Source organism: Pelophylax lessonae (assembly GCF_965119305.1).
Source record: "Pelophylax lessonae genome assembly, chromosome: 10".
NCBI classification, from domain to species: domain Eukaryota; kingdom Metazoa; phylum Chordata; class Amphibia; order Anura; family Ranidae; genus Pelophylax; species Pelophylax lessonae.
This window is the reverse complement of record NC_138777.1, coordinates 178,085,124-178,110,643: the sequence shown is the minus strand read 5'-3', so window position 1 is coordinate 178,110,643 and position 25,520 is coordinate 178,085,124. Positions and strand designations below refer to the sequence as shown.

General features: G+C 41.8%; 1 protein-coding gene across 2 annotated transcripts in view; it reads left to right on the top strand.

Moving 5' to 3' along the window:
* Positions 1-24,949, top strand: part of LOC309565118 (oxidative stress-induced growth inhibitor 1-like) — a 40,041-nt gene extending 15,092 nt beyond the window's left edge. For both annotated transcript variants that reach the window (XM_082269899.1, XM_082269900.1), the window contains exons 2-6: positions 11,742-11,837; positions 15,443-15,579; positions 18,892-19,083; positions 22,044-22,135; positions 23,798-24,949. In XM_082269899.1, coding sequence (XP_082126025.1) covers positions 11,774-11,837; positions 15,443-15,579; positions 18,892-19,083; positions 22,044-22,135; positions 23,798-24,785 — 1,473 coding nt within the window. In that variant the 5' untranslated portion in view covers positions 11,742-11,773 and the 3' untranslated portion in view covers positions 24,786-24,949. The remainder of the gene's footprint in view (positions 1-11,741; positions 11,838-15,442; positions 15,580-18,891; positions 19,084-22,043; positions 22,136-23,797) is intronic.
* The last annotated feature ends 571 nt before the right edge of the window (positions 24,950-25,520 follow it).

Genomic DNA, 25,520 nt, shown 5'->3' with positions numbered 1-25,520 from the left:
CCAAAAAAAAAATAATACATTACAATAATGTATTTATTTATTTTGTGTTAGGGTGTTTAGCTATTTATTACTATTATTTTTATTTTATTTAATTCAATAGTTTTTATTAGAAAGTTTTTCATAATAAAATACGACAATACAAGTAAAATAAAGGGGGGGGGGGGGGGGAAGCAATGAAAAGGGCACGGAAAGAGCCCAAATACAAGGAATAGCGTTGTAAACTGACAGTTTCAAAAAGTCCATAGTAACAGGAACCATCCGCCACGTAAATACACCATAATGCAATGTGGGGATATGGGTAAACATAATGAAAGCAATCACAAAATACACACCCCCCTCCCCCCACCCGAGCAACCCTGCCCTAAAAACATTAAGGGGGAGGAGGGGGAAAGACAAAAAGGAAAGAAAAGATAAGGAGGAGAAGGAAGAGAGAGAAGGGGGGAGAGAGGGATGGGATGGGAGACACAAACTGTGCATAAAAGCCCAACTGGTGTAAGTAGGGGGCAACCCCCAGGGAGAGCACGTGCAAAAGCCCACTCCACCCCCTTATTTTATTTTTTTTAAGGTTTAGAGGTTTAAGTTAGGGGTTAATTATTTTCTTTATTTTTTATTATTACTTAGTAATCATTTATTGAATGTATTATTAATTATTTATGATTATGTGTGTGTTTTTTATATTTATTATTATTATTATTATTATTTAGTAGTAGTAGTAGTAGTAGTATTACCTAAACAAAAAATAAATAATATATAACCCTAACCCCAACTCCTAATCTTAACCCTAACCTAACCTTAACTCTAACCCCTTACCCTAATGAAAAAAAATAAATAAAAGGAATATTAATATTAAAAAAGAAACAAATGTGAATTGGAAAAGCTGAAATGCCTACAACAAATTATGCAAGAGATGACAGTTCTCTATTTGCTAATAAAAAAAAAAAAAGAAAAAAAAGCTAAAAAATATATTTTATATATATATATATATATATATATAAAAAGCTCAAAAACACTGCATAAAAACGCGAAAGTCGTGCATAAAAACATGCCGCGTGCGAAACAAGTGCTCAAAGATGCTATGCTCAGGTGTAAGAGCCGTTTCACATTGAGGCACTTTTCAAGCACTTTGGCGCTAAAACCATGTTTAAAAAAGACATGCTTAAAAAAATGCCAAAAAAAACCACTCCTCTCCATTGAATTGCATTGTAAGCGCCTGAAAAGCGCATCAAAAAGCGTCTCAAAGTTGTTCTTGAAGCAGTTTTTGAGTCACAGGTCCTAAAAAAAAAAAAAAAAAAACGGACTGCTAACGCCTTTAAAAGCACCTCAAAAGCGCTGAAAAAGCGCTCAGCGTTTTATGGACAGTTTTTAAGCTCCTCAGTGTGAAAGGGCTCTTACAGATTGGATGATTTAAGTCAGCAGAGCTTCACATCTTTAACTAAGCTAAGGCAAATTCCCTTGCAAAGTGAACAGCCTTTAGTAAATCAGGCCATAAAGTCTGTGTTAGCACAGTAGAAATGCAGTAGCAACAGCAACCAATCTCCAGAACATCAAGTGGAATTTTATTAATGAATAATGGAGGTGTATGTCACTTAAAAATCCTCCCATCCAGCCACTGGATAAAAGCTAATGTGAGCTTGTTAGTAATTTCTATGGGGAAAGAAGAGAAGTGTCAGTAAAGAATGAATGCATTTGGCCATATTTAATAAGGCTGCGTGTATTCTAGATCAGAGAGACCTTGGGAAAATGGTCATTTTAATGCAGCGGTATTTATATAACTCCGCACTTTCATTAATATGAAACAAAAGGCAGTCTAGCATATTCTGCGCAGATAACGGAGCATCGGGACTTTGTAATAGAATACAGGAGATGAGATAAAATAAGGGAATATTCCAGAGTGATAACACATGACTGCCTTAGTTATGGAATGTTACTGGTAATGACCGGCAGACACAGTTGGGTAATAGGACATATACAGCCAAAGTTCATTGTTCATTGTGCCATCACTGTCTATGGGTACAGTGTTAGAAATTAGTGTTTTCTTTGTCAAACATTAATTTTCCACTTTTATAATGACTGACAGTTAAAGCTTTGTGACATGTAATGTATTTTATCTTTATAGCACATTGATTTGATCTTATCACAAATACTATACTGGACAGATTAATTACCATGGAACTGAAATGTTGATTGGAAATTTTTGATTTAACGCATAACTTCCAAAGTATTTTCAAGCACCGGTTATGGCCACTGTATTTTTTTTGTACACATATTTTTCTGTTCAGTCATCCCTTGGAGAGCCCCAAGCTATGTATCAATTTAATATGAGCTTGCCAGTCATTTCAAACACTTAGGGGTTTATTTATAAATCATTTGTTGGACGAATGCCACAAGCATTCGTCCAGGCTGCTAAAATTTTCCTTGTATTTTCTCTACTATGACAACTTGTAATCTTCAGCTCCATCTAGTGGCCAAAATGCAGTATATCTTCTGAAATAGAGGTATATTTTCTGATTGAGGCATTTCAGAGAAATATACTGCAGTTTGACCACTAGATGGAGCCTGCCATAATATTAGAGAAAATATGGGGAAAGTTTGTGCAGCCTTGTCCAATAAAAAAAATAAATAAAATAAATATATATATATATATATATATATATATATATATATATATATATATATATATATATATATATACATACATACGTGACCTCTGAAATCCCGGTAAATAGACTTTGCTTCCAAATCAGTTAACGCTAGCCTGGTAAGCACATGAAAAAGAAGCTTGAGATCCATCTACTGTCTAGAAATAGTAAATATAAATTATTCTTCAGTCATTTCAAACATATAGATCTCACTTATGGTAACATAGACACCTAAAGATGCTATTATATTGTTTATCCTAAAAAATATTCACATCGGTGGAAATCCCTGAGTACTTTGTAAACAGGCTTTTGCAACAGTGCAGTGATTGCAGTATTCTAGTCTGCATCTCCCCAAGGTAATACTTAAAATCTGGCCTGTTAGTGTGCCCTGAGGACCAGAGTTGGGAAACACTGCCCTACAGGACTAGGACACTAGGCAGAAAAATAATCTGGCTACACCTATGGGCAGCGCCAGGGGGTATACTCCCTCTCCCTGCTATAGGTACTCAGTTTTTTCCTGCCTAGTCAGGAGTAAGGACCTCGTTCCTTGCTGGGTTCTCTGGTCCTGGAATTAATGTCCTTTTTGGATAGAAATGTATTTCTCCAGGATTTTTCCTGTGAGATCTACAATCAACTGCCGGACTGGGCGACGGGCTGGATTTTCTGGATCCAGTGGTCACCCCACTCTGGAAGGCGAGCGTGCGAGAGCTAAAGTCTCGACCCAAGTTGCAGCGTTCCTTCTGGCTGACAGACCCCCCCCCCCCCCATTTCGATGGAGAGAGGTTCTGTTTGGAGAAGTGCCCACCCGGTTCCCGGTATGGTGAGTAGCTGTCCCCCCTCTCCCCTTGGAGGGTTTTGGGGTGAATGTGGGCCCCTCCTTGGGACAGTCAGACCTCCGGGTTCCCCTCCTTCCCGTCAGGAACCCCCCTTTCATCTGTCGCCATTTTGTTGTAGCCTGTGTGCTGAAGGATAGTAGATTCCTACGCTGTTAAAAGCTAGGAAATCTACTTCGAGGAAGATCTACCATCGTACGTGGAAGACGTAGATTGCGTGGTGTGAGTCTCTTGAGGTCCATCCTCGCTCCTTCCCGGTGGCTCGGTTCTTGACTTTCCTTCAACAGAACAGAAATTGGCCTTGAGTACCATCAAGGACCAGGTGTCGGCTTTGGCGATCTTCTTCCAACGACCCTGGGCCACACACTCCCTAGTGCATACCTTTCTTCAGGGTGTTCTACATTTGGTTCCTCCAGTTCAGTCTCCGTTGCCACCTTGGGACCTCAGTTTGGTGATTTCGGTCCTCCATTTGAGAAGCCTCCCTTTGAGAAGCTTCGGGAGATTCTCTTGCTTGCACTGTCTCAGAAGGTGGCTTTTCTGGTGGCTATTACTTCTGGGCGCAGGCTGTCAGAACTGGCTGCATTATCCTGTCATTCACCTTACCTGGTGATTCACAGAGATAAGGTGATTCTTCACCCTTGTCCGTCGTTCCTCCCAAAGGTTGTCTATGATTTTCATTTGCATGCAGACATTGTGTTGCCTTCCCTGTGTCCCAGGCCTAAACATCTGAAAGAAATTGCCTTGCATGATTGGATGTGGTCCAGGCAATTAGGGTGTACCTGGCAGCGACGGAGTCTTTCAGGAAGTCAGACTCACTATTTGTGGTTATCGATGGGCCTCGGAAAGGGTTGTCCGCTTCCTCTGTGAACATTTCCAGATGAATCCGACAGACGGTGATTCAGGCCTATTCCATCAGGGGTCAGGTTCCTCCTTTCCCTGTTAAGGCGCACTCTACTCGGCCCTTAGTGCCTCCTGGGCCTTCCGTCATCAGGCGTCAGTGATGCAGGTTTGCAAGGCAGCCACCTGGTCATCGGTGCACACTTTAAGTTCGGTTTTATAGAGTGGATGTGTTGGCATCAGCGGATGCTTCTTTTGGCTGCAAGGTTTTGCAGGCTGCTGTTTAGAGGATCTGATCCTCTTCGAGGGTGTATTGTTTTTTTTCAGGTGGGCTCCAGTTGTTTTGGTTGAGCTCCTGTTGCCTGGTTGGCCTTGGGAATTGTTTTGCTGTTCCCACCCCATATGTTTAACACTACTTTGGGACGTCCCAATGGATATGAAGATCAGGAGCTATGTTCCTCAATGAACGAAAGAGAAAATTAGATTTTTCAATTACTGTAAAATCCATTTCTCTGATGTTCACTGGCGGACAGAGCACCCACCCCTCTGGGGAGTTGTAATTCTTCTGACACTGCTTGTAACAAAACTGAGTACCTATAGCAGAGAGAGGGAGTATATCCCCTGGGACTGCCCATAGGCATAGCCAGAGTATTTTTCTGCTTAGTGTCCTACTCCTCCTATAGGGGGCAGTAGAACCCCATGGTTATGAAGATCAGGAGCTGTGTCCGTCAATGAACATCAGAGAAATGGATTTTACGGGAAGTCAAAAATTCTATTTTTTTTGGTTAGAAAATTAGAACTTCTGATTGCCTGCTGCAGTCTATACGTTCAATTTCCCTTTTTTTTCAGTGCTTATCATACAAATTCTTAACACTGATCACATATCGGGTTTGTTTCCTCTATTATAGTATATGTTTCATAACAAAGAGTGTAATCTCATCTGGAAATAGATGGTGCCAGTTGATGTGGTAACAACATAAGTCTACCTTACCTGCTGGATTTGGTGTGTACGGCGGCGAATCAAAGCCTTGTTAACGTCTCTCTGTTATAAATTCTATCACCTTACAGCAGGGGTGTCAAATTCAATTTCATCATGGGCCGCATCGGCATTTTGGTTGCTCTCAAAGGGCCGGTTGTATTAGTAAGACTAGATGTCCAGAGCACCCCACCATCAGATGTCAAGCATCCCCCTCTCACCCTTTTAGCCCAATGCACCCCCTTACCTTATTCTGCTTCCAGAAGGATGCTGGGGGGGGGGGGGGCAGAGCTGGGAAGCAGAAAGTGCAGGGTCTGGAGGAGAAGCAGAGGAAGGCTGAAGTCAGCTGCCAGAGTCTACTGAATGCTGGGACCAAGGGAGGCAGAGGAGGGTGCTGCAGCAGCACAGAGGTGCAGGATCTGTAGGAGGAGTTTTGTCCTCTCTTTTGCCAACTGCTGAGACAAGGTGGGGGAGGAGATGAGAGGGTTGCCGTAGCTGCAGGTGAGATGTAAGGGCCACATAAAAAATGGCCTGGCGGCCGGATTTGGCCCCCCTGGGCCTTGTGTTTGACACATGTGCCTTACAGGCATTGGTGGATGGGGCAGAGCCACAATCAAGGGGACCAATGTTTCTCTTTAAGAAAACATACTTAGACCAGAGTATAGTGTCACTATAAGGCAGTGGTGTATTTAGGTTTTGTGCTGCCCTAGGCCTGACTAAACGTGGGCACCCGTGGGCACCCTCTAGATTAAATATGACCCACCCCTTCCTGTAAAGGCCACACCTCTTCCTGTCTATGACCCACCCTGTCATCTGTAAACCACAATCAGATGCAGCAAACACAAGTTCAAATATCTTATAAGATAGGAGTAATCTTACTAGCCCAGTGACATATTGCGATAGCACGTATGAGGTGAGCAGGTCCAAAATATTATTGCAATCATATACAATTTAAAGCCTTAATTGTATATGATGCAATTCAGTATGCTCGCTCAAGGACAAGGATGTTTAAAGAAATTAAATTATATTATTGACATGATGCCTGCCATACCTGGGGGTGGAGGAGGGTAGGTGGAGCATTAGGCTGCAGTGCCACACTTATTAGCATTGGCAGCTGTCGGCCAGTTGTATTAAGTGTGGTCAGTGGCCTGCAGTTTGTCTGAATGTCCTCAACGGCCAGTATTATCATACCAGGAGGTAGCAGTGTGACCGCTTTATGGGGCTGCCACACTGATTTGCCTCCTGGACCCTGCCCTCCGGCCCAATTTGCCACATAAGACTGGCACTATACTAAAAGAGTAGCGCAAGCCGGTGGGGACCCTTTTCGTGCAGAAGTTGGGAGAAAGCTGTTTATTTTTTCTTGCAGGGTGCAGCTTTTTTGCTGCCCCCCTGCAAAGTGCCACCCTAGGCCTGGGCCTTGTTGGCCTAGGCCAAGATACAGCACTGCTATAAGGACTGTAGAGAGGGACAGTAAATGAAGGAGTTCACATTTATTGGAGATCATATGTAAACCATAGCAAGATGGCAGTTTTGGATCCCTTTTCGAGTGACAGCTGCATTCTTAAACTAATTCAGACAATCCGTTCTTGTGGTTTATGAATCGGGGGCCGGCAGGGTTGTAGAAGGTAGTATACTATGCAGGGGCCCCTTAGGTGATGTTCATTAACAGCATTGTACAGCTGGCTGGGTGGGGTAACTGCGCTGCTTATCTCTGTGTTCCCATTCATCTGCCAGGCAGTCAACAGAATACTCCTCTTTATCATACACTTACATTATAATGAACAGCGATGTGAAGGGAATCCCTCAAGATATAAAAATAGGAGCTGCCATTTCGGACTTATTTTGTAGGGAAAAATTTTTTTTTTTTGTTTTTTTTGTTTTTTTGTTTTTTTTTTTTGCTTCACTATTTAGCAAGTCACTGACCCAGAAACATGTGTGCTATACCTATAATAGGTCCTGACACTTCACTGGTTGCACACTTGTTCTGGATTGTGGTGAGGATGAAATGATGGCAGCTCTGGAGCATGCACATTCAAAAATAAGTCAGCAACTGTCATATTTCTGTTCTAAAATGTAATCAGTGTCTTTCAGCCTGTCATAGGGCACTACATGGAAGAAAGAATGTGACTGGCTGCTAAGAGCAACATGCAGTTGAATGGGTTCAGGGATGCGTCATTGGTTGCTAGGATGCTATGGGTTGCACAGCTGACAGCGTCCTAGCAACCAAGGATGTCATGCGGCCCAGGGGCTGAATATGTCACTTAGGAAACTCTTTATGAACTGCAGTGAATGTGTTTGGCCTAAATATAGAGTATGCTGTTCCTGAGATCTTGGCTTGTGCCCCTACCTGCACTATAGGCATGCCAGTCTTTTGTAGATGTTTGGCAGTGAGCAGGTTAAGCGAGGCAATCATTGATTTTGTGGTGGGCACTCACACATGGCACATTTACAATCGGTTTTATCAGAGTTGATCTGAGGTGAACTGCAAACAGAAGGACAAGCCGGGATATTGACAGGCAGAACAGCCTGAGTGACACAAAGATCAAATCTCGCCCGTATCTGAGGGCACAGAATCCTTTCACCGGCTGCCAGCTGTACATCCAGAGCCAGGCTGATTCATTACACAGACAAGGCAGGGAACATCTGCGGGCGCGGGGAAGATTGCTTCATTCGCGTTTTTCATTTTTTGACTGCAGGCATTCAGTCTGAGTATCAGGAACCTTCTATACCACCTAGATTGTTATTATAGATTCCAGAAATAAGATGTTCACATCGGTGCCTGCCTGTGCTGAAAGTGCCACTAAATGCTAATTAGATTGTGTGAAATGACTTAAAGTTATTTCAAACATTCACCTTGTAAAACCCATTCAGTGTAAAGAAGAAATGAAAGACAAAATATTTGTGTATAAATATATATACCTTTTTTTCCCCTTTTTTTTTAATAAGTGATTGCATTCCCTCTGCTCTTAGCTGCATAAGAGCTGGGGGAGGAGAAGCAGCAGCACATTTAGCTTCTCAGTGAATGGCTGTGCAGTGGCGGTGTGATCATTGGAGAGCAGGCTGAGTTCACAGCACAGCTAGAGAACTGACCCACGGTGTGTTCTCCTGCTTAGTGTGGTCAATTTATATTAGGAAAGCAGGGGGACTGGCAGGAACACCAGGGATTTCACACAAAGGAAGCAATACAAAGACAACAGGAGACTTTCTCATACAAGTACATGGTACAGCAGGCACATATCAGGAATATGAAGTGTTGGGGTAACAAACACTTTAAGAGCATTTATACGTATCTATGAAATTGATAGGTTTGGAAAAATTTACACATTTAAAGTATAAATAATAAAGCAAAACTATTTTTATTTGGATAGAGTGGAGATGGATTAGAACGTCTGTCAGGTTATTATTGCAGTTTGTGCCCCTGTTAGGAAGGTTCACCCTCTGTTTGTTCTGCTTATTGAAGGGGAATCTCAGATTTTTGTGTTGTCACCAGAATAGGAACAGAGAGGAAAGTTTCCAATGGGGACACTAGCTACGGTGTCAACCAGGGATTCCCTCACTTGGAGGGATTGCCATGGGAATGAAGCGAAGGGTGAAAAAACACCCCCACCCCCTTGCTATGCCTAAAAATAAAAAGGGTCTTTAGTCTTTAAGTCACACTTTATTCAGAAGTGAACATTAAAGCTGAACTCTGGGAATTAAACAAAAACACTCTTTCAGTGTGAATTCAACCATTTGTTAAATTTAGGGGTAGAAAAATAAGGCGTAATACTTCCCCCTATTCCTCGCTTCGGCGCTCTCCTCTTCTTTCCGACTCTCTGGGCGGGCCCTCGCCATCCTCACCTACAATGCAGGGCTAAAAGTCCTACATTGTATTTGATGATGTCAGAGTGCAACCACTGACCGGAGCATCTTAGAGAAAAGGTTTCAAGTTGCAGGTCACTCAGATGGAGGGATCCTACCAGAGTGAAAAAAAAGGTAAGTATTACACCTTATTTCTCAACCTCTGGACTTAATGAGCCTTTAACTTTTGCTAACAAGCCAACCATGTGATAGCATTGGGCAGGTGACATCTAATGGCACTTTTCCACTGCAAGTACCGGCTCGGCTCTACTCGGCCCTGCTTGGCCCGGTTTGGTTTTCCACTGCATGGTACCGCATGGTACGGTGTTGGAACAGTTCGGTACAGTTTGGTATGGTTTGCTTTTCCACTAAAGTAGTACTAAAGTAAGTGGGTGGGATAACAACGATTCTCTGACCAATCAGTGGCTAGTAGTGACAACAGTCAGCTGCATGCAAAGGATTGTGGGATATGGTACCGGTATGGTACCTCATTGAACCACAATCGAGGGGGTACTGTTAGAGAGCCGTACCGTTGGGTTCCATGTAGTGGAATAGCACCATTATAGACCCCTAATGTCTCTTCTGCTCTTCACTGCAACTAATCAAGAACATATAAAAACAAACAATAAGCAATAAAAGGAAAGTTATGTAAATGCCAGCTGACCTTTCTGTGTCGGCATAGTGGGCTTTAGATCCACAACAATGAGTTCTATTCTCTTTTTTATATAACGTAACATTTTCTTTTCAGTTTTCTAAACAATCATACTTCTCACATTTCACTTTTTATTTCCCAAGGATCTAATCCAACAAGATAAATTAGTCTTTGTGATAATGTGAAATATTAGACACCGCAGACAAGAGCTATCATGTTATCAGGACATTTTACAGTAAACAGACACATTGTAATTAATGTATGATGACTACATAGTATTCCGTGAACTTCAAAATAATGAAATGTCACTGTTGTGTGCTCAGTGCACAGGGGAGGACTGGGCCAGGGGGGCAATTGCCCCCTGGGCCGCTCTGATGCCCTGTAAAAAGGCTATTCTGCTTCTGCGACAGACATCCCTAAATGATTCCTGCTGAAGAGAAGTAAAAAGTCCCCACCACTGACCTACTGAGTGTGGGTTGAAGACAAGGACCGAGCGCAGGCAACAAAATCAAAAACTTTTTTTTCTTTTTTTCAAAATTTTTGGTCTTTTTTTATTTGTAGCGCAAAAAAAAACCAAGCCAGTGGTGATCAAATACCACCAAAAGAAAGCTCTATTTGTTGGGAAAAAAAGATAAAAAATGTCATTTGTAGAGTGTCAAATGATCACGCAATTGTCATTCAAAGTGCGACAGTGCTGAAAGCTGAAAATTGGCATGGACAGGAAGGGGTAAAAGTGCCCTGTATTGAAGATGTTAAAGTGGTCTACAGAACAAGATGTAAGGGAAAATCATCCAATGAGAACACCTGCTCCAGGACATCTGTCTTAAAGGGAATTCCCTTCTCTGGAGATTGTCTCCAATTTCATGTTGAGTCTGTGGGACAAAGAGTGAAGGCAAACTTCCACAATGGTACACAGATTGCAAAAAAAAAAGAAAATACCCCGGAAAGGGGGTTTTAATGTTTTCCTATTCTATAAAAAAAAAAAAAAGGCTATGTATACACTTTAAAGCTGTAGTAAACGTTGTGAAAATTTCATCCTGCAAGGCAATTCTATAATGTGCTAGTAGGCATCACACTTACCTTAAAATGAAGCACTTCAGTGGCGCGCTGTCACCGCTGACAGGTCTTCCATATTCACCCGGTCTTTCTTCCGGGTTTTTGGACTCCTGCCGTTTGACTGACTGAGCTGTAAAGACGTCACTCCTGTGCATACACACGGGAGTCAATGTTTAGGGCATGGACCCCTGAAGGAACAGCACGGTATGCCGTTCCTTCAGAGCGCACGTGCCGGTTATGTCACTGGCTGCTGCTCTGTGAAATATTCCTAAACGTGGACGTTTAAGAGATGTTCATTTTACCTTTATTATTATTATTATAAGCTTACCTGTAGGTAAACATGGCAAACACAACTTTACTACCACTTTAAGTGCTGGGGAGTACTTTAGGGTAGAGCATAGTTGAGATTTTTGGGGTACCTTGGACAGCACTGGTACTATCACTACTTTTCCCATTGACTTGTATTGGTTATGAAGTTGGCCTTCCTTGCAGGCTCTTAATATAGCCAATAAATACACCTGGATCACTAACCTTTCCTAAGCCTGAAGATAGAACAGGAATGAAGAGCATGAATGTGTTTATCAGTGGGGGGGGGGGGGGTCGCCGGTGTCAGGCGGCCATCGGAGCTGCCTGGCACCCGCACTGGCTTCCCCGCTGATGATCGGGGGCGGGAGCGCGCCTCTGGCGGCGTGCACTCGCCCCCTAGTGGCCTCCCAGGCAGATGATGCCTATTAACATGATTTTGCCTGGGAGAGCCAGACTGCCGACGTAAAAAAGGCAGTGCAGCAACGGCAAGTGGTTAACACCACCAGACCTTTAGTGCCATAATGTATTACACCGTAATCATTCCTTAAGAGGACAGCATGTGCCAGATCTAGATCATTTAATTGCCTATTTTCTAATTACAGGTACTCTGATCTGTTTCACCCAAGAGGCTAAAATGTCTATGGAATTAGCAGATTATCAGACAAGTGAACGGTCGCCCCTTCCTGTAGTTATTATCGGTAAGTGTTTGCCTGTTGTCTTTTCATAGTGCTTTGTCAGCATTGCATCTTTAATAATACTTATAAAACTAAAACAGAGAAGATTCTCTGCTGATTTCCATTTAGAATAACCACTCTTAGGCCTCTTTCACATGGTCCGCCTCCGTAGGCGGATCCGTGCTGCTCAGCGGGGATCGATCCGGCGGATGACAGCTCCGTCTCCGCTTGCAGTGCGGAGAGGGAGGTGTCACAGCCCCCGCTGCTCTCTATGGGGGATCGGATGAGAGCAGACCGCCTGTCCGCTCTCATCCGATCCGATCCCCAGGACGGATGGAAAATAGGGTTTCCATCTGTCCGGATTTCGCGGACAGGATTGGATGCGGATGGCAGCGGAGGTGTCTCCGCTGACATCCGCTGCTCCATAGGGCTGAATGGGGCATCCGATCAGATCCGCCTAAAAAACTGACAGGCGGATCTGATCGGAAGGCCCGTGTGAAAGAGCCCTAAAGTGAGCTACGTGATTAGGATCGCTTCCACATCTGTCCTTCAAGAAGAGATGCGCTTGCTCGGTTTTTATTTGTTTTAAAAATATTTCTGCTATATTTTTTTTTTTTTTTAAGTGGAACTAAACCAATTGATTTTTTTTCTCAAAACAGTTATATTGAAGGTTTGCTGTAATTGATAACTGTCAGAGTTGCTTGTACTTTCAACCTAACTATCAATCCATCAAATGGCTGGTGTCATAACTGATCACATGTGGCAACTGCAGATCAAACAGAGGCTGAGAAGGCAGCTTCCTTGGCTGTAAGGGATAGGAGGGTTTAGTTCCCTGTTAGGTGTGACAGCCTATTAGCATTGAAGACTTGCCAAATGAAAAATCTAAAAAGAGTACAGACCACAGGAAACCAGTGCAACTACCTTTTAATGAAGGGAGACCAGTACAAGATGAATTCTGATTGGTTGATCTGGATAGTTAACTTTGCTTCAATTTTATTGAATAAGCCAGTTGATGCAGATCAGTGGTAACTAAATATTGTCTTACAACCAACTGCAACCATGCATCCTTGATTACCGAATTCTGATTGGCTAGCATATGGCCATTTCCCTAATGGTACACAGACAGCAAAAAAGCAACCTGGTGGGGTAGGCTCTGCCCTACTCTATTCAAAACTAAAAAAATGTTTTTGTTCAAGTTGGCTGGCAAGTGACCATAGTATGCTACTAATCAGGGGCCAGAGCCTCTGGCAGCTTTGGTGCTTTTATTTGACAATACAAAATGTCTTTAATCTCTAAATACAAAAGGCCCCGTTTGCATCCCTCATACCTGTTACATTAAAATTACCATGTTAGCTATCTGGCATGTAGAAATATATCTTCCACAGGCCAAAACTATCTAACTAGTTTCAGTAGTGTAATAATACATTAATTATAGTGAGAACAAAGCAGAGATAAAAGATTTAACAAGAAACCATTTAATCAGACATGCTTTGCATGAGATTTTCATATGCATTCAAGTTTGATGCGTCCTGAATGTAACCTTAATCCATGTTGGCAGAGACCTACATTGTGTCCTTATTAGCATCATCTTTAGTTTACAGGCACACAAGGGCCAGCTGTAACTTGTATTACATTACATAAGTACACCATGCCCATACCCACTGATGTCCCTGCCAGCCAATGCTTGAAGTGGCTCAGCAGGTTCTCTGTAGGGGAGCAATACATTATTGTTCCAAACATAATCATATCTCAATGACCATCACAAAGGGCACAGACATGTATTATGTTCTTACATATTCATTCAGAGCAGGGAAAACATGATTTGAATGGGAAATACAATAATGTGCCAACAAAATGAACTGAAATACTTTGCCTTAAAGCTAAAAACCAAGCAAACCGCTCAATCCATTCCATAGTTAAAATACAAATATGTAAACTGCCTTACCTGCTTAAAGATTAGTAATTCAGTTCAGCCAGTCTTGGGCCTGATGGGCGTGGGCATTTGCAGAATGAATTTGGGTGCATTCAGCTTCCATCCAAGATCATTCAGAGTCCATTGTCACGTGCATTTGATCTGCAGTTGACCTCCTTCTGATCTGCTTTTGAGCTTGTCTAAACTGCATCAATGTGCTTTAAATTGCTTTGTATTGGGTATGAAGTTGTCCATCCCCGCAGGCTCCTAATATAGTTAATTAATACACCCGGATCGCTAACCTTTCCTAAGCCTGCAGACAGAACAGGAATGAAGAGCATGAATACACTGATCAAGTTATGTTATCTCTCACTGTGCTCTCTTCTAATCAACAAGCACCCAGTGTTGGATTGTCAGAGCTGTGCAATACAGTAAAGCAGCCCACAGATGAGTCTTTTTTTTTTATCCAACCAGCAGGTTGAACAAAAAATTGCCTCTTTTTCCCCATCCACACACTCGATGTGGATGCGGGAATCCCCCCTATTGAGCCTTTGTATTTTGACCTTGGGGAGACTTCCCCACCAGCTGAATATACCGATCAGCACTGCTAGCTATAGTCTGCGGCCCTGATTGAGCGGGGAAAATCCAACAGACTAGTTGTACAAAAGTCCCTGCTGAACAGACTGAATTTCGATCCATGTATGGCCAGCTTAAAGCCAGATAGATTCATATTGCTCTTCTTCCAGTCTGATACAGCAAATTTAGGTACTTATGCTGGCCATAGATGAATTTTTGTTTTCAATCAGCCAGCGGGCTGAACGGAAAAAAAGAAACAAATGGATTCCTCCATCCACACAAGCAAGGTATCCTTCCCACTATAATATTGTATTCTGACAGCTGGCTGCAGCCATATGATTGAGAAATTTCCATTTTTCCAGCATATTAATAAAAGTCTAACAATCCGCTTCTGTCCAACAGGCATGAACTCGCATGGATCTAAATTTATTTGGTCCCTGCTGAACCGGTCAAATTTTGATCCATCTATATCCAGTTTTAGAGCCTAACTGGATTAAATGATGGCCGCCTCTGTTTGCCAGAATTTCAGGTTTAAGCTGTGGGTTCATGTGAATGGATGGATTCATCCATGCCGTCATTCTAGTAATCAGGCTATTTTAGGCCTATCTAGCTGTTAATACAGCAATGTGGATTACACTGTATAAGTTTTCTGATGTACTGTATAGCAAATGTCTGTATCCTCTAACTGGGTAATGGAAAATATCCAAGGACACCTTAATATGCTCTCTAATGGCATTACAAAACAATTGACTTATGGGTCAATACGTCACCATGGACAATAACCTTATGCTTTAGAATCGCTACTTCAAGACATAAAAGGCACAATAGATGGCATATCCTTCTCTCATACATAACTATATACCGTATTAACTTTATTACAATACACATAGCTTTCATCTGCCTGCTGTTCCTCCCCATGGAAGCTGTGCAGTTCTTATGTTCTCATGTGCTGTGTAGTTCTCATGTTGCATTGCCTTACTTTCATCATTGGTTCCAGGCAACTGGAGAAGATGAAAATTCATGGCAAAAAAAGTTCTGTTCATACGTAGAAAGTGTATTCACAAATCTGTGATTTTTCATGTGTTGTCTTCCAACACATGTAGATATATCTATTTAATGGGTAATGGTTGCTTGCTTTTAGGTAATGGTCCATCAGGGATTTGTCTGTCCTACTTATTGTCTGGATATACTCCATATGTGAAAGAGGGAGCTGTACATCCCAATCCATTATTACAAAGGAAACTAGAAGAATTCCCAGGCGTTCCTATCACAGAACAGGTTTGTGTACATTTATATATGGAATTATGCAATCACGTGATCATTGCTATATCTGCAACATATATATTGTATTATTACAGTGGTTAGAATTGGCTACTGTTATTTTGAAGCTTAGTCCATTAAAACTGAAAATTGTCTAAAACTCCAGAAAATTGATCTCAGAGAAGACAAAGGGACTGGCAAGCAAATTGATTTCATGCCAATCTAATATTTAAACTATGCTGGCATTTATTTGTCCCCATTCTTTTGTCAAAGTAAGGAAAAGGGGGACAAAAGAGCACCGAAAAACAAAAATCAGGTCTTTCAAGCAACACTCTATTACATAGGGACTTTTGATATCCAGCTAGCTGATGACACTAGAGGTGATCAGCCCTGTGGAAAGGTCACTATAACCTGAGGCCACATGAAATGCAGCACATTTGAAAAGCTTCAATGTGAATAATCATTCTGAAATTGTCTCCCATGGCTCTTGGTTTCGTTAGAACACATTTTTGGAGTAGAAAAATCAAATTATTCTAGCTAATTCATTTAAAGGTGGAGAGGTGCCTGCAGGTGTCTCTTCCAGTCATGAGAAGATTATCACCATCAGGCCATAGAGGCAGTTGCCTTAGGGAGCTACAGCATGGAAATACTAGTTTCCTAATTATTATCTGACATATACTGTACAACTGTTCTAGGTCAGCGTGTTGGTATGTGGGCAATCAAAATAAAACGTTTGTCTTTAAAAATGTATAGTGGAAGCAAGCTGTCTAATAGAGGCTTCTGAGTTATATGTATATCTGTAAAACAGTACTTTAAATGGAATGTTTAAACTCTGTGCCCTTTATATAACAACTAGTGTTAGCTGCAGATCTTTTTTTTTTGTGAGGGGGAAGGGGGGGGGGTGAAGGGGGAGAGAGTCTTGGAATACTTTACATAATTCATGCCAATAGCTTTCTGTAACAGTGTAAAATATATCATATGTGTAGACTTGTGATGAGCGGAAAAGCTGCTTCTCACAATAATCACATATCATGTCATGACCTACACAAAGCTTCAAAGCAAAAAATACCATACCAAAACAGTTACATTCAAGGTATGTCAAAGTTAGTTGTGCTTTTAATGGAATTGTCAGGCCATCAAATGGCTGGTATCATAACAGATCAAATTTGCAGCACCATGGCAACTGCAGATCAAACAGAGATTAAAGCCCCGTACACACGATCAGATTATCGACCGATCTGTCGTCCGTTTTTTGTGGCATGCTAGTCTCATGTGGAAAGTGAAGAGGTTATTGTCATATGAATTTTCCCGTACGACAGTATTCTACTTCAGAAGTGATGTCATGTGTTGGATTGTTTTGTATGTGTTCTTTTGTCTCTGAGCATGCCTAGTCTTGCTCTTAAGATTTTTTTCCGTCTAAATCTGTACTGATGAGACGAAAATCGGAAGTTGTTTTGACGGGCGACAAAAATTATATAGCCTGCACATCAGGATTTTGTCAGCCGAAAAGTCGGAGTCGGCTGTCGAAAGCACCATACTAACAATCCGAAAATCGACAGATCGGTCGTCGGACGAATTTTCCCTACAGATTTTCTTATCGTGTGTACGCGCCTTAAGATGGCAACTTCTTTTTGGAGGGTTTAGATCTGCTTTGTGGGTTTTCCAGAGCAAAACAAACTAGTGATGCTTATATTCTTGTCTTACAAGGTCCATTTATAAATGTCCTGGCATTCAAGGGGTTAAAGCTAACTGCTACAACCATGAAGCTTAGCATTGATTTCTAGAGCTGGTGATTGTTCATTCAGATCAAAGTGATCCAGTGGACTCTAGAGCTGTTCAATCAGCATTATGGGGCTCTGAAGGTGCAGCGGGAGGTGATTTCCGGGCTCTCCCATTCATGATTTCTGATAAGCTTAGGCCCATTCTGACCAGTTATTACAAACACAAGACCTTGCCCCTCAGAAAAAACACGCAGACTTGTTTAAGTTGGAATTAGGGCAAGGCCACAGCTTTATTGAACTTATCAACTGTAACAATATTAAATTACCACATAACGATGACAGTCATGGTCTATACCGTGAGCATCATAACAAACACAGATAGTCTAATAGGCCTGTCTCCACCATCAGTGTGAGACAGGCATTAAACTGATCCCAGACTTAAACATGAGGGCATGGCCCATAAAGGAATATCCATCACTGGCAAGGTAAAACTGGCAACAAAGCTGTGACAAATTTGCAACGGGTGGGTGGGCAACTCTTGTGACCTCAGAATCTCCTCAGAGTGGTGGGATGTGCCCTTGCGTAGCCCCTTTTCTAGAGTTCAGGCTCCACCCCATAGTGGCCAATTCTGTCAAATCCACCTAAACTCCCCGTTTATTACAACGCCCATATAGCTGCCAAGCTTCCAGCAGTCGAGGCTCCCTTTCCCTAGATCAGGGGTCTTCAATCTATGGCCCTCCAGTTGTTCAGGAACTACAATTCCCATCATGCCTAGTCATGCCTGTGAATGTCAGAGTTTTACAAATGCCTCATAGGATGTGTAGTTCCACAACAGCTGGAGGGCCATAGTTTGAGGATCCCTGCCCTAGATGATGGGGTCAAGGGGCCTTCATTCAGGAAGCTCGGGACTGCAGTAAAGTGCTGTAGCATTGACAGGAGGAGGTAACCAAGAAACATCCACTCATTGATTCCCTCCCTGTGACTAATGAAAATGAAAGCTTGGGATTGAAGTAATTTCTTTGTAAAAAAAATGCAGATTTTAACTTATGTGAAAATTAAAGCAAATTGCCCTGGTAGACGCATCCTTAAAAATGATTGAGATTTTTTTTAATGAACATTCACACACGATCAGATAATCGGATGACTTATCGTTTGCATTTTGTTGCATTATACTAGCATCGAATTCAATAATGCGTACTAAACGTATGATTTTTTTTTTCGTACGATTCTGGAAAACCTGGTTGCGTAGCTACGTATCAGAAAACGAAAACAATGGCAGCCAGGCTTTTTCCGGGTTATTTTAGTGTTTCTGATCATGTGTGGTCTTTGTCTATTGATTTTTAGTGAACGCAATCTAGGCTATCGTACGACAAAAGTTTTCGTGTTTGTCCCTTCAAATTTTGTTAGACGAAATGTCGTGATTGGCTGTCGAAAGCTGTGTACTAACGATCATATTATCATGCGATCAATTCGAAAGCGATTTTGTTTTGTACGATTATCTGATCATGTGTACAAGGCATAAGTGTGTCTAGTTTTATTTTATACCTTGACCTCTGCTGATTATCAATATATCTTAATTAACAAATGAACAAATGTTTTATTTTTCCAGGATCTGGAGTATTTGTCTGAGGGCTTGGAAGGACGCTCCAGCAGTCCAGCTGCTTTGCTGTTTGATACTCTGCTCAGACCTGACACTGATTTTCTCGGGGACGTGGAATCTATGCTGAGATGGACTCTAGAACCAGAGAGAGCCATTCCTCACTTGGTGCTGGGGAGAGGACCACCAGGGGGCGCTTGGAATGTGAGTGGTTCACATGGAATTTATCATTGGATCACAATAGAGACAGAAAAGACACATAAGGAGAAACCAAGTTCTATAGCTGTTATTTGTGAAATAGATTCATAGTATTCATTTGTACACGTAACTGCTGTGTACATTTAAAGGATAAGATCACTTTAAAAAAAAAAAAATACAGGTTAAAAAATGTGCATTTATTATTTTTTGTTGCAGGAGCCTGTAAAGTATTGCACCAGTGATCAGCAGATCGCTGGTGCCATGCATGTCTCCTGCAGATCTGTCAATGTATCGACTTGCTCATACCTCTTACAAGGAAGCCGATACATGCCGACAGAAAGAATGAATGAGCACTCAAAGCACTGTATTAGTTAATTGAAAACTACAGACCAGCAGCCGCAAAGGCTGCCAGACCTTGTCATTTTCCATTCACAGAGGACTGTGAATGATTGACACAGCCTGGCGAGCAGAGCCCCGCTCTGCCTCTTTTTTGAAAATATGTTGACAGCTAGCGGGAAGGGAGGAGACCCCCCGCTAGCTGTCAGATCGGGGAGCAGGGGTTGCGGGGGCCGGTCTATTCATAAGACGTTATACTCTAAATATGGGTGTAACATGTAACATGTTACAAAAGGTGAACTTATACTTTAATCAGTTCTGGACCGGAAGGATTTGTCCCCTTAATGACCAGGCCATTTTTTGTGATTCGGCACTGCGTTATTTTAACAGAAAATTGCGCGGTTATGCAACACTGTACCGAAATAAAATTGATGTCCTTTATTTCCCACAAATAGAGCTTTCTTTTGGTGGTATTTGATCACCTCTGTGATTTTTATTTTTTTCACTATAAACAAAAAAAGAGCGACAATTCTGAAAAAATAAATAAAAAACAATATTTTTCACATTCTGCTATATAACATTCCCAAAAAATAAAATGTAAAAATCTAAATTTTTCATCTTTTTAGGCCAATTTGTATTCTGCTTCATATTTTTCGTAAAAAAAAAAAAAAAAATCACAATATGCGTATTTTGATTGATTTGCGCAAAAGTTATCGCGTCTAAAAACTAGGGGAAAGATTTGTGTCTTTTTTTTATTTTTTTTTTTACTAGTAATAGGGGGGATCTGCGATTTTTAGCAGGACTACAACATTGTGGTGGACAGATCGGACACCTAACATTTTTGACACTTTTGGGGAGACCAGTGGCATTACTACAGTAATCAGTGCTAAAAATATGACACTGGCAGGGAAGGGGTTAACCTAGGGGTGATCAAAGGGTTAAGTGTGAGCCTAGGGGAGTGTTTTCTACCTGGATGGACTTGTGAAATGACCACAGAGACCTGTGGTCCTATATAGAAGGATCACAGTCGCTCTATGATCATTTCAGAGAGAAGAACGGTCAGCTGTGTTTACACCAGCTGACCGTCCTTCTCTCTCAGCAGGGAGTGATCGCAGGTGCCCGGCGGCAATTGCGGCCACTGGTCCCGTGGATCGCGCTCCGGCACCACGCGTGTGACCGACGTAGGGCTTGTTTCGCGCAGCCAAGCCAGCCTACGGCAGGCGGTCGGCAAGTGGTTAAAGTAGACTAAAGCTGGCCATACACTGATCGAATTGGACTGGTTCAGCAGGGATTGGTCGAATTTCGATCAGTGTGTGGCAGTCTGACAAAAGTTGATTATTTAATCAACTTCTGTCAAAGGGACATGTTGGACATTGTGGGGTTGATTTACTAAGGGCAAATTAACTGTGCACTTCAGAAAGGGCAGTTGCTCCAGTACTCAGTAAATTAGGTAAAGATGCAAAGAATACCCAATCACCTGCAAGGAAAATAAAAAAACATTTTGCTTGCACATGATTGGATGGTGGAAATCAGTAGAGCTTCTGCTCATTTACTAAGCTCTGGAGCAACTGCACTTGCAAAGTGCACAGTCTAATTGCTTTTAGTAAATCAACCCCTTTATGTTGATCAGCTGCAGCTGAAATGCTTCCCTTTTTTTGGGGGGAAAGGTATCACTGCTAAGGAGGAGGAGGAGAGCTAAGAATGGCTGAAATCCCCTTGGATTGCATATGTGAAATGTAATAATTATAATACAGAATAGCAAATAGACACAAAAAAATTACTTTCATGTAAACTTGACAATAATAACTCAAATTGTACACTTATTAAGGCCTCATTCACACTATATATGCAATGACCTGTGTCTTGCTGCACATGAACAAAGCAGGTCACCACCAGAGCACATAGAAATGAATTGTTTTCTGTGTACCTTGTTCATACCACACTGCGACAGTGCTAGGCAGAAAAAATGCAAACTTGCTGCATATTTCCACAGTGCAACTCATTACACTACAACTCAACTGCAGTGTCATTTTGTGATGCTTCCAAAAGGTTATAAAAAATGTAAATGGTTTGATGCGCTGAAGCAGAAAATTGCACCCCCCCCCCCCCTTACTGCTTGTGCACAACAAACACCAGCCAACACTCAAAAACACCATGGGATGGTGTGAACAAAGCCTAGAAATAAACCATATTTTCTGTTTAAGGCCCCTTTTACATGGGCGATCCGATCCACCTGTCAGTTTTTCAGGCAGACCTGATCAGATCCTCCATGCACCCCTTTGGGGCAGCGGATGTCAGCGAAGACATCTCTGCTGACCCGACCTGACCTGATCCGATCCTGTTTGTGAAATCTGGATGGATGGAAACCCTATTTTCCATCCGTCTGGCGGATCAGATGAGAACGGACAGGCGGTACGTTCTCATCCGATCTCCCCATAGAGGACAGCGGGGATCTGACAGCTCCGTCTATGCACACAGAGCAGAGATGGAGCTGTCAACCACCTGCTCAGCGGGGATTAGCTGAGCAGAACGGACCTCGTCGGATGGCGCACTGTGTGAAAGGACCCTAAGTATTTTTGTTCTGTGCTATGGAAGTTATAGTATTTGACCACAAGTATTTTCTATTTTAGGCCATTGAGGGATCCATGATTACTCTTAGCCGTGGGGACTGGATGGGCCTGCCTGATTTATCATTTAAAGACTGGATGAGGATGAAAAGGAGGTAAGAAAGCAAACTTACAATCAAGCTTTGAGGATGGTGACTGTTATGGATGGAATGTATATTTTTTGGTGGTTTTAGATATATGTGTAAACAGAACAGCTTTTTGTGAATTTAGTTATGCACAAGCCTCCCGAAGAAAAAAAAAAAACCCTAAATCTTCTCTTTCCTCCCCTTACTGAGCCAAATTCTCCTTCATTTGCATTTCATAGCTCCCCCTCCTAGACACTGCAGCTCACAGTGGGAGGGTTTCAGTAGTAGAGGCAGTGCTGCCAATCCAGAAAGCAGTGGGCAGGACTAGGCGTGGCTAACTGTTGATTGACAAGCTATAGGCCTGTGGAACACCAGGGGCAATGCTGATAGCTACGCCCCCTACAACATCTTCTCATCTCACTGTAGTGCAAGCATCCTTAGTTAGGTTTTGACTGGACTTCTACTTTAAGGGTCTTTCTACTGTCAAATGTTTTTTTTTCTGCACAAATGAACTGCACTTATTTTGAGTTATAATTGCAGCATTTAAAGTAGTATTAAACCCTCAATCTTTTTTTAGCTTAACACATTTAGCACAATTAATTAAACATTCCCCAGTAACTTATTTGATAAAAATCTTACCCCAGCGCTTGCAGTTTACAACTTTTAATGCTGCTGGATTCTGCTCTCTCAGTGCTGCTTCCCTAAACTTCTGGTCTTCAAAGGAAGAATTTACAGTGGACAGTATAGTCTTAAGCCAGTCTGCTAACTTGGAGAAGGAAGGTGGGAGGAGCAGAGGAGTGCTTTGTGATCGTACGCTATGTGCTGCGTAGGCTGTGTGTTTCTGTTGATGCACACAATGAACGTTTTTATAAACCGAGTATTTAATATCACTTTAAATTTAAGTGACCCTGCAGTTTGCCCATACTGGTGAATAGGTTCACTTTAAAGAAAGGACCAAATGTAGAGAGTTTTACCATCCCTGCACAATGCGAGGGTATTTTTTTGCGAAAATACCAACGTTTCGCTCTACAGCTGATCTATAATGCCTCGTTTCCACTGAGCGGATCGGTTCGGGTCAGTTCGGTACGCTAATTTGAGTGTTTCCATTATGAAAGTGGCCCATACAACCGAACCAAACCGCACCATTCCTGGTCCTGCTTCAGATGTAGGGCCATAGGAAATGGTACGGTATGGTTAGGGCGGAGCTACTGGCGTCACACGATACATTCCACTGATTGGCGGACAGGAAAACTTCAATGCTCACATCAAATGAAAGAGCAAAACAAACACCTCATTTGGTGTAAACCCCGCATGGTCCCTGGTGGCCCGACTTGCAGTGGAAACGCTCACCTGAATAGACCCGACCATTCTAACCCTTCCAAACTGTACCGACCCGAACCGTTCCGCTCAGTGGAAACGAGGCATAAATGTCATTAGTGCCCTCATTCTGCTGAAATGAAAAATGTAAAAACTTGACCTTCACATATTTTACTATTGTTTGGAGTAGGACCGCTGTCTCCATTTGCACTTTCACAGCTTTATTGTGGTTCTACGTGAAAGATGTGGAAGTTAGGAGAGCATTCAGTTTGACTCTGGAGGAACCTATTCACTAATATCCAAAACTATTAATATTCAAAATGTGTAAAAGCACAGCATTCCTTTAACTAACCACCTACTTTTTTTTTTTTTTAGGAACCTCAGAAATGATAGGTCCACTGCAGGCGACATCTTGAATTATTACCAGTACTATGTAAGGAATAAAAGACTTCAGGACAACTTTGTCTCAGGAGCTGTTGTCACCTCCATTGTAAAACTGAGCAGAAGTGAGGGAAATTTACCAGAGAAGGACAACTTCTGGGACAGACCCGAGCTTAACTCAGATAGACTAGAGAACAAGAGCATCTTCCAAGTGAGTGGCTTCATTGAAAACAATGCAGGAAACAAACAGAATTTCTGTGTCTATGCAAAGAATGTGGTTCTGGCCACAGGGACATATGATAGCCCTTTGAAACTGGGTATCCAAGGAGAAGATCTTCCATTTGTGTACCACCAGATCTCTGCTCTTGAAGAGGCTGTAAAGACAAAAAAAGTCCATCAAGACTCAGACCCAGTACTGATCATAGGTGCAGGTTTGACAGCTGCAGATGCCATTCTGTTAGCGCATCACTACAACATCCCCGTAATTCATGCATTTAGAAGACGGGTTAATGACCCAGCACTCATTTTCAACCAGTTACCACAGGTCATGTACCCAGAGTACCACAAGGTGTACCAAATGATGAAAGAACAATCTGTCTTTAAAGGAGGACCCTATGAAGGTTACGTGAGTCTTCCTGAGCACCATGCAGTTCACTTTAATGACAACAAAAAATGTATTTTTAGGGATAAATATGGACAGCACAAGGCATTTAATGTCTCCATGACCCTAATTCTTATTGGTTCCAACCCTAAGTTGTCTTTCCTTCCAAACAATGGCACGCATCTGGCTCTGGATACAGAGAAACCAGTCAGCTCCAAAAGGAACCCTCTAGAGATTGACCCATTCACCTATGAGTGCCTACAGGAGAAAGGCCTGTATGCAGTTGGACCTCTGGCTGGTGACTATTTTGTACGCTTTGTCCAAGGAGGAGTTTTAGCTGTTGCCAGCTCAGTACAGAAATCTCAGAAGAAACCTCCTTAATATTAAAAAAACACGTTATTCTGTAATACCAAGAATTGTATCCCATCTCAGCCATACGGCTCGCTAAGAAGACATTTTAGTGTGATACAACAAACAACCAGAATGTCTTGGCCAGCACAACAGCCAGCCAAATGCACATCATTCCACCTTAGACGAAGATACTTATGGTGCTATTGTCTTTGATTCAGTAATACAATATAATGCGCACATATATATATATATATATATATATATATATATATATATATAAATAAAGATATATAAGCTATTATTTTTTATATAAATTTTGCAGTTTGAAAAAAACTGAAAGTATATCTATATTTTAGTTACATGAAATATTTTCATAATGGTGAAACTGTTAAAGATTTTATGTTAAAGTCTATATTTTATTGTATGTATTAATACTGAATTTCAGTATATTATTGATGTTATTTTTACAAAGAAGCATATGATTACAGAGTGTCACTTCTTTTTAAATACTAACGAAAATTGTATTGATTCCAGTCTGAAACATATTATTTACCGTATGTTGTTTAAAATATACGATTCAGAATACCATCTATTATCCCCTGTTATGCTATCAATTAGTTAAACCTAACTCTGGGCCCATAGAATATTGGTGAGATCTAATCTGTTCAATTTGGTCTGCATGTATGCGGGGGCGGGGCAGGCTAAATGATAAACATTGCCTTTATTATCTAGCATAGGCGAGGTTAGCTTAAGAGCCGGTTCCCA